Source organism: Phaethon aethereus (genome assembly GCF_964289735.1).
Source record: "Phaethon aethereus genome assembly, chromosome: 13".
Taxonomy (NCBI): Eukaryota; Metazoa; Chordata; class Aves; order Phaethontiformes; family Phaethontidae; genus Phaethon; species Phaethon aethereus.
The window spans coordinates 12,233,157-12,243,095 of NC_138589.1; the positions used below are offsets into that span (position 1 = coordinate 12,233,157).

At 42.2% G+C, this 9,939-nt stretch overlaps 1 protein-coding gene across 1 annotated transcript in view; it reads left to right on the plus strand.

Moving 5' to 3' along the window:
- CHST8 (carbohydrate sulfotransferase 8) overlaps positions 1–9,248 on the plus strand; it is a 143,351-nt gene extending 134,103 nt beyond the window's left edge. The window contains exons 2-3 of the mRNA XM_082005836.1: positions 1,735–1,772; positions 8,092–9,248. Of these exons, the coding sequence (XP_081861962.1) occupies positions 1,735–1,772; positions 8,092–9,240 (1,187 nt within the window). The 3' untranslated portion in view covers positions 9,241–9,248. The remainder of the gene's footprint in view (positions 1–1,734; positions 1,773–8,091) is intronic.
- The last annotated feature ends 691 nt before the right edge of the window (positions 9,249–9,939 follow it).

The following is a 9,939-nucleotide window of genomic DNA, read 5'->3' on the forward strand; positions in this document are numbered from 1 at the left end:
TTAAAGTTATAGCTTTAGGGTTAGCAAAAGAGAGGGGGTTACATCTGCTGACAAACAGAACATTTTCATGGTTTAAACAGATCACTCGTGCTCTTGCATCAATTCTCTCAAAGTACTGGTGTTCAGTTTTTGCTATTCTTTTTGGACAGCAGTTTCCATACCTTCATTGCTCTGTAACATACTACACAGCACTAGAATAAACGTGGTTCTTTTACTGATCACATCAAGAACTGGACAACAGCTCAGTAACATCTCCTAAAGACTGGTACAACAGAATCCAGTTTTAATCCTTCAGAACCCACACAAGGATGCTATAGATATACTCTAAAGAGAAAGAGAGCTAATCTAACTTTATCTTGCATCTAAACATTTTTGAGAAGCAGCTAGGAAAAGGCTTAAGGCTCCTTCTATAAGATGTCTGGAACTTATTTCTGATGAAGTAAAAAATAATATGCCCTTTGCTTTTAATAGGCACAGAATCACAATATCCCCATTCACCTTAACTTGAGTTTATTGCTAACAAATTCCTGCAGCAGAATCAAAGCTCAAACATGAGCCAAAAGTGTAATAAGCACTGCAAGATGAGCTTTAACAGCATAGAAATAACCATAGCAATTTTACTCAGACTCTACTATAAACACCAGTTTGTAGACCTGATTTAAAAAACAAAACAAAACATGATTGATCATGTTAAGTTGGACTTGCTACGTTAACTGAAATAAGGCACAGTGTGAACTATGCATACACGGTGTTTCCGAGAGCTTTCATAGTACCATGAAAAATTAATCTGAGGGGACTGAGCTATCCCAGTGACGCTTTCACTTACAATGCTTTGCAATACCTTCACTTGTGATTGTCCTTGTCAGAACGGCTGGGGATTCATAATGCAGACTTACTAAACTGAAGTCTTCAAGCAACTGAAGTTCTCAAGCAACAGTGACAGCGATGATAGTTTTAGAAGTTGAAAAGCCCCAAACTAATTTCATAATTAAGAAGTGTTTTCCATTATACATTCCTGTATTAACTTATACTTGGCAGAGGTTAGGAACAATAAAAGAGAGCCTACGCATCTGCTAAAGCTGCCTTCTAGGATTTTCACATCTTTATTATTACTATATTTTCAGGTAGACATCCCTGTAGAAGCCAGAATATTTGGCAAAACACAATTCTGTATTCTTTTAGTCTCTCCAAAACTCTACAAATGTTACCTCTCGTATACATAACTCCACTGTGTGTTGCTTTGGCTTTACGGCAAAGGATAGTACTCAAGCCAGGCTACTACTATGACTAACTACCACACCATCCAACACCAGGGGCATGGGCAGAAGAAGAAACCACACAGTTTTAGGTAAATACACAAAGAACAGCCTTTTTTTAGAGTTCTAACCTGGGAATATGAATTTCAGCTGCTCCTCATTCTGCTACTGCCCTTTTAGCTGAGGTTAAGCAATCACTTTTCTCCATCTCAGTTTCCCCACCTGTAAAAAGGAGGTAGAGACATTCACTCCATTTCACAATTGCTATGACACCTATAAATAAAGAAGCCTTGCAAAAAGTATTGTTACTATGAAATATACATTAATTAGGATTAATCGTCGGTCTATTTATCATTGTATTAACAGAATTTGTTTTCTTTTTAGTTACTGAAAGCACACATTGTTATCAGTCCAGCAAAAATGAAACTGATGTTTTTATTTTTACTAAATAACAACTTCAATTTCTTTCTTTCTTTAGGAATAAGATATAACATGGGATTCCAGCAACCAAAAAAAGTAAGTTTTCAGAAGTACATACGGAAAATTGTACCCATATTCCAAGTATGGATAGAGATAGCTCAGATAAGGCCACTAGACTGGAGATGAAGCATTGAAAAGGACAGATGCATCAAAGCTTTGCCATGATGGGCAAATTTTGAAAATTTGAGGAAAATATGAAGTAGATAAGCTATGCAACTTTAATTTTACAAGTTTTTTTCCTAGACTGGATATTGCTAAAAGATACTGTGAACTTTGCAAATATTAATATTCTGCATGAAATTGTACTGATCAAATTAACATCTCCAGAGGTACTTAAGAATAGGCTAAAGAAAAATACTGGTGAAATTCCTCCATCTAGTGGCCGTTAGCACACTCACAGCAGCAGTGAATGGCTGCAGTGGGTTGTCACTATTTCATAGTTAAATGACAAGTGCAAAATATACAAAGGAACAACTGTGCAGCTGCCAGCTGTTACCCAAACGCCATTGCCTGGTGAAATCTGTGTGATGTGATTGATATCACTCCATTTCTACAGCTCCAGCTTGACCCTCTGGATGAAGTTACACTGACAAATGCCATGATTTGAAGGTCTTCTGAGTTTCCCCAAAACTGTATGCTCATCATCATTGTCACTAAAGGTGTAACTATCTCGGAAGCCTGAATTTGATAACCGTGAAGTATCAGCCACATCATGAGAAAATAAGATTGAATTTCAGCCACTCTGTAAAGGGTAATATTTAGAAATACATCTGGTATTTTACCTAGATGTCGTGGTTTAGCCCCAGCCGGCAACTAAGCACCACGCAGCCGCTCGCTCACTCTCCCTCCCACAGTGGGACGGGGGAGAGAATTAGGAAAAACCTCGTGGGTTGAGATAAACACGGTTTAATAGGACAGAAAGAAAGAAGGGAACAATAATGATAATACCAACAAAGGAATGTACAAGAACAAGTGAGGCCCAATACAGCAATTGCTCACCACCCCGTGATCGACAGCCCGTCCCCGAGCAGCGATTTCCGCGCCCCGGCCAACTCCAGTTTATGTACTGGGCATGACGTCGGATGGTAGGGAATATCTCTTTGGCCAGTCTGGGTCAGCTGTCCCGGCTGTGTCCCCTCCCAGCTCCCCATGCATCCCCAGCCTGCTTGCTGGCAGGCCAGCACAAGAAGCTGGACTGTCCTTGACGGCTCAGCAACAACCCAAAACATCAGCACATTATCAATAGTTCCTCATCCCAAATCCAAAACACAGTCTCACACTAGCTTCTGTGAAGAAAACCAGCTCTATCCTGGCTGAAACCAGGACAGTATCCACCCCTTATTCCATACCATTTACGTCATGCCCAGGTCCTATACTTTTCAATACATTCCAATTATTCATTATTACTCTTCCTGTCTTTTAATATATACACACAGATATCACTTTCTTAGTCCATGGGCCATCACTTTAAAATGTCTATGGAGTTCAGTCAGTCCATGACTCTGGGCTTCATCCATCATAGCAGTCTCTCAGGGCAGGGGAGATGGTATGTGGTGTTGGATTGTCATCTGGCACGGTCCATGTCCATGATCTGCAGGTCGAAGATGTCGATCTCGAGGGATTTGTTGGGCGCAAGCTGCTGAAGCCAGTTCTGGTTTCATCACTGCTGCACGTTGCTTGGTTTCAGTGAAGCTCATTCTTCATCAGTCTGGGTGATTCTTACTATAATACCATTGATATGGTAGATAGCAGCCATAGTAGTAATGTCATACTGAACAATTAACATAATACAATTCAAATCATTGACTGTTTTCACCCAAAATCAAGTCTCCTTGAGGTACACATCGGACTTCCCCATCCTTCCACATTACCCACCAAGTGCACCCAGGTCCCTGGGCAAAGGCAATCCCACGAACGGGTTTGCCTTTGCCTGAGGCAGGAGTAACCCAGACTGTCTTCCCCAGCGTGTTTCTCACATGCACCACAGGGACTTTATCCCCTTCTACAGTACGTAGAAGTTTTGATTGGGCAGGGCCGGCTCTATTAGTAGATCCCCTAGTGTTGACTAACCAGGTGGCTTTGGCTAAATGTTTATCCCAATGTTTGAATGTCCCATCACCCATTGCTCTCAGTGTAGTCTTTTAACAGTCCGTTGTATCGTTCAATTTTTCCGGAAGCTGGTGCATGATAGGGGATATGATACACCCACTCAATGCCGTGCTCTTTGGCCCAGGTGTCTATGAGGTTGTTTCGGAAATGAGTCCCGTTGTCCAACTCAATTCTTTCGGGGGTGCCATGTCGCCATAAGACTTGCTTTTCAAGGCCCAGGATAGTGTTCCGGGCGGTGGCATGGGGCACAGGGTATGTTTCCAGCCATCCAGTGGTTGCTTCCACCATGGTAAGCACATAGCGCTTGCCTTGGCGAGTTTGTGGAAGTGTGATATAGTCAATCTGCCAGGCCTCCCCATATTTATATTTCAACCATCGTCCTTCATACCAGAGGGGCTTTAACCGCTTGGCTTGTTTGATCGCAGCACACGTTTCACATTCATGGATAACCTGTGCAATAGCGTCCATGGTCAGGTCCACCCCTCGATCCCGAGCCCATCTATATGTTGCATCTCTTCCCTGATGGCCTGAGGTGTCATGGGCCCACTGAGCTATAAATAATTCACCCTTATGTTGCCAGTCCAGATCCACCTGAGCCACTTCAATCTTAGCAGCCTGATCCACCTGATGGTTGTTCTGATGTTCTTCGGTGGCCCGACTCTTGGGTACGTGAGCATCTACGTGACGTACTTTTATGACGAGATTCTCTAGTCGGGCAGCAATATCTTGCCACAATTCAGCAGCCCAGATGGGCTTGCCTCTGCGTTGCCAGTTGCTCTGCTTCCATTGCTGCAGCCACCCCCATAGAGCATTTGCTACCATCCATGAGTCAGTATAAAGATAGAGTACTGGCCATTTTTCTCGTTCAGCAATATCTAAAGCCAGCTGGATGGCTTTCACCTCCGCAAACTGACTTGATTCACCTTGTCCTTCAGCCACTTCTGCAACTCGTCGTATAGGGCTCCATACAGCAGCTTTCCACCTTCGATGTTTGCCTACAATACGACAGGACCCATCAGTAAACAGGGCATATTGCCTTTCGTTCTCTGGCAGTTCATTATATGGTGGAGCCTCTTCAGCACGCGCCACCTCCTCTTCCGGTGATATTCCAAAATCTTTGCCTTCTGGCCAATCCATGATCACTTCCAAGATTCCCGGGCGATTAAGGTTTCCTATTCGAGCCCGCTGTGTAATAAGCGTGACCCACTTACTCCATGTAGCATCAGTCGCATGATGTGTAGAGGGGACCCTCCCTTTGAACATCCAGCCCAGCACCGGCAGTCAGGGTGCCAGGAGGAGCTGTGCTTCAGTACCAACCACTTCTGAGGCAGCTCGAACTCCTTCGTATGCCGCCAATATCTCCTTTTCAGTTGGAGTATAGCGGGACTCAGATCCCCTATATTCTCGACTCCAAAACCCTAGAGGTCGACCTCGAGTCTCTCCTGGTGCCTTCTGCCAGAGACTCCAGGTAGGGCCATTCTCCCCGGCTGCCGTGTAGAGCACATTTTTAACATCTTGTCCTGCCCGGACTGGCCCGAGGGCTACGGCATGAACTATCTCCTGTTTGATTTGTTCAAAGGCTTGTCGTTGCTCAGGGCCCCATTTAAAATCGTTCTTCTTCCGGGTCACTTGATAAAGAGGGCTTACAATCAGACTGTAATTTGGAATATGCATTCTCCAGAAACCCACAACGCCCAAAAATGCTTGTGTTTCTTTTTTGCTAGTTGGTGGAGACATAGCTGTTATTTTGTTGATCACATCCGTTGGGATCTGTCGACGTCCATCTTGCCATTTTATTCCTAAAAACTGGATCTCTTGGGCAGGTCCCTTGACTTTACTTTGTTTTATAGCAAAACCAGCTTTCAGAAGGATTTGAATTACTTTCTTCCCTTTCTCGAAAACTTCTTCTGCTGTGTTGCCCCATACGATGATGTCATCAATGTATTGCAGATGCTCTGGAGCTTCACCCTGTTCCAGTGCAGTTTGTATCAGCCCATGGCAAATGGTAGGGCTGTGTTTCCACCCCTGGGGAAGTCGATTCCAGGTGTATTGGACACCCCTCCAAGTGAAAGCAAACTGTGGCCTGCACTCTGCCGCCAAAGGGATCGAGAAAAACGCGTTAGCAATATCAATGGTGGCGTACCACTTGGCTGCCTTTGATTCCAGTTCATATTGAAGTTCTAGCATGTCCGGCACGGCAGCGCTCAATGGCGGCGTGACTTCATTCAGGCTACGATAGTCTACTGTCAGTCTCCACTCTCCATTAGACTTTCGCACTGGCCATATGGGGCTGTTAAAGGGTGAGCGAGTCTTGCTGATCACTCCTTGGCTCTCCAGCCGACGAATCAGCTCATGGATGGGGATCAGGGAGTCTCTGTTGGTGCGATATTGCCACCGGTGCACTGTTGTGGTAGCGATCGGCATCTGTTGTTCTTTGACCCTGAGCAACCCCACCACAGAAGGGTCCTCTGAGAGACCAGGCAAGGTGGACAGCTGTTTAATTTCTTCCGTCTCCAAGGCAGCTATACCAAAAGCCCACCGGTACCCTTTTGGGTCCTTGAAATACCCTCTGCTGAGGTAGTCTAAAAAAACTTTAATGCACCTTTGACTACCAGACACAACCTCTGAAGAGCAGAGTACAACAATCACTCCCAACAACTGAATAGTGTCTTGTATGACAAATTACATTAGTTTCCCAGTCTGCACATCACATACCACCTCCACTACCAGAATAGCCAGCAAAATATTTTATAAGCTTAAGTTCTGCAACAACTTGCACAGTACTCAACCGTCTTTAATAATGATCTATTCGAGTTTTGTATAATAGTTATCAATTTAAGAAAAAATCAAATCATACTATTTTGTAGGTGACTTGCTTCTTTTATCTCTAATGCTTTTTGTAATGAATACTGAGTCTCTCAGACTTTTTTTTAATCTCTCACCTTTGAAGAAGGATGTGGCAAGATATAACCTCCATGACAGCACAAGTTTGTTGTTACCTATAGTATCACTTTTTTCAGCCAGAGACTCGTAAAATCGCTATTACAATTAAGATTTAGTCTGCCACCTTGAAAGAGCATGACCCTAATCCTCATACTGTACACCTTAAATTTATCCAGCATCTTTTTTTTTTTAAGCCAATTTTAAATATTATTAGGGAGCAAATAAAGACTGAAAATCAGAAAGCTACAGTTTATAAAACCTCTAACTAAACATTATTTTGGGTAAGCAATAAACATTCTGCAACTACAGCCATTTCCTCTGTTGAAATACTCCATAGTGGTTAATATGCCACTCTGCTCTCAAAACAGGGATGACATGTAGTTAGTGTCCAGAACCTAATTTTAATCTTAGAGGCATAGATGTGTAGACAGGGATTTAATTCAGCTGCTTTGAGAAATAGGAAGTAACAGAGCACATCTGGTCTCTATGCCAAAAATAGTATTAACCAGTGAGATCCACCTAATGAAAAAGAGCAGTTCGCAGAAACCCCTTATTCATAGGCCTGCTTTGCTTACTCTGTTTTCACTTGCCTAACCCCAGCCACCTTCATTCCCACCCCTTACTGCTTCTCACCAAGTCTCAGTTGCTTTGGTCCCAGGCTCACCTCACTCAAGCCTCCCTTTGGGGTCCCTATTCAGGCTGCTCTCACCAAACCCACTTCTCTGCAAAGCCTCCATGTTCTCCCGGCAGTCCTTTCTGCCTTCCTCTTCCCACTCTTGCTCCCTCTATACCTTCACTCCACTTTACAAACACTATAAACCTCCCTTCCCTGTCAGGCTTCATTCTGAAGAGCTGCCCTCACTGCAAAGATAAACTACTGAAGCGGGGGGGGGACGGACACGCCAGATTTGTGTGACAACAGGCATCTGAAATAATTAAGTCCTCAAAATACTCATAAACCTTTTGTGGAAATTTCAAAGACAACATCTTTAAGACAAAAGTATCCATCAAAGTCTGGGTATAGGCATCATCTAAAATACAATTAAATCCAAATCTGAACTGGAATTTACCAGTCCAGGCTCATCTCAGCCTTTGACTTTCATGTAAGCACAGAACAAGATGACAAAAGAAAAGTCATTACCACAATGTAGGCACAGTGCTGAGGACTTGCAGCAATGCATTTTGTTGTACAATTCTGCTGAACTCCGAGTGTATGAAAGATCCACATTAAGTTGTACAAGCTGTTAATAGTGACAAACATTCTTTCATTTACTAACATGTTTAATGTATTTTTCCCCATCAGGACTGTGTTTCCAGCAATAACCAGGATAGAAGATTAAGAAAAAATACTGCAGACGGAGTAGCAACAGTAAAGCAGAGTAATTCATTACACCTATCTGAAAATGTCCCCACTAAGCTTCAAAGCACAGACAGAAGGCAAAGCAGCATAATGTTTGCGATGAAAGATCATCAGAAAGGTGAAGAAATTAATTCCATCAGGCTCCATAAACGGAGGAGGAGATTTATAATTAAGAAGAGCCCAATTCTGATTTCCATGAACAGCTCCATTCGCAACGTGCCCATCCTTAAATCTGAGGACAGAAACAACAAGAAGTGGAAAAGTCTCTACCAGATCCAAAGAGAAAGAAAGCAGATTATGAGGGAAACTTGTTCTAAATACAAGAGTAATAACAGAAGAATAATCACTCCTTATCACGTTTCTAGAATATTTGTAGAAGATAAATACAGAGTTTTATACTGTGAAGTACCAAAAGCTGGCTGCTCTAACTGGAAACGGGTGCTCATGGTTCTTAACGGGCTGGCTTCTTCCACAAAAGATATACAGCACAACACAGTGCACTATGGCAACTATTTAAAAAGGCTGGATGGGTTTGATCACAAAGGAATTTATCATAGGCTGAACACTTACACAAAGATGCTTTTTATTCGTGAACCTTTTGAAAAGCTGGTATCTGCATTTCGGGACAAGTTTGAACATCCAAACAATTACTACCACCCGGTTTTTGGAAAAGCCATCATTTCCAGATACCGTGTAAATGCCACCAAAGAAGCATTAAGGACAGGCTCTGGAGTCAAATTTAAGGAGTTCATTCAGTATCTCCTTGACGTGCATAGGCCAGTAGGTATGGATATCCACTGGGATCACGTCAATAGGCTTTGCAGCCCATGTTTAATAGACTACGACTTTGTTGGGAAATTTGAAAGCATGGAAGAAGATGCAAATTTTTTCTTGCACTTAATTGGTGCTCCACAAAATTTAACTTTCCCCAAGTTTAAAGATAGGCACTCCAATGAAGAAAGAACTACCACTAAAATTACACAACAGTATTTTGCACAGCTTTCTCCTTCTCAACGACAACGAAGCTATGACTTCTACTATATGGATTATTTGATGTTTAACTACTCAAAACCTTTTGAAGATTTATATTGATTCAAGAGCTGGGACATTTCCAGTCATATCAGTTGAACTGCATAACAAATCCAGGTGACTTCTGTTTATATATACTTGTCTGTTAGTAAACAATTGGTTTGAGAGGTTATTATTCCTGAAGAGCAGGAATAACCCAAAACAGAACATAAATGGCTAGTGATGTTTACACCTTCACCTTAATTGCCTCCTTTTTCAAATCATATTTTTTCTATAATTTCTCCATATGAAATATAGTATTATACACATATATGTACGTACATGTCAGGGCTCCCAAATAAAGCACATGATTTTCCATGCTGGTGTGGCCTGTGTTTGCACTGGCAGGACACTCTGAAACTGGGGAAAACACAGATGGCAATTCTACAGTGGAACCAGTTTTTCAAGCTCTTTACTATATAGAAAATAAGTCTAAAAGAAACAGTGTAACAAGAAAAAAAAAGCAGAGTAATAGTTACAGTTCATCAAAACCTGCAACACCTGAAGCCATAGACTAAACAGGCACTATGTATTTGAAGTTGTAGATTGTTATTTCCTGATATTTATAAGTCAGTTTGGGAGAAAAAGTCCTTCACACTTACACTATTCAAAAACACACTGGTGAAAACAACTAATACTTAATGACCATGTGAGTGCAGTATTAAACCAGACGTTGCAATTCAGAGTGAGGGCGTGTTCTCCCCCTTCAATATTTCCCTTATG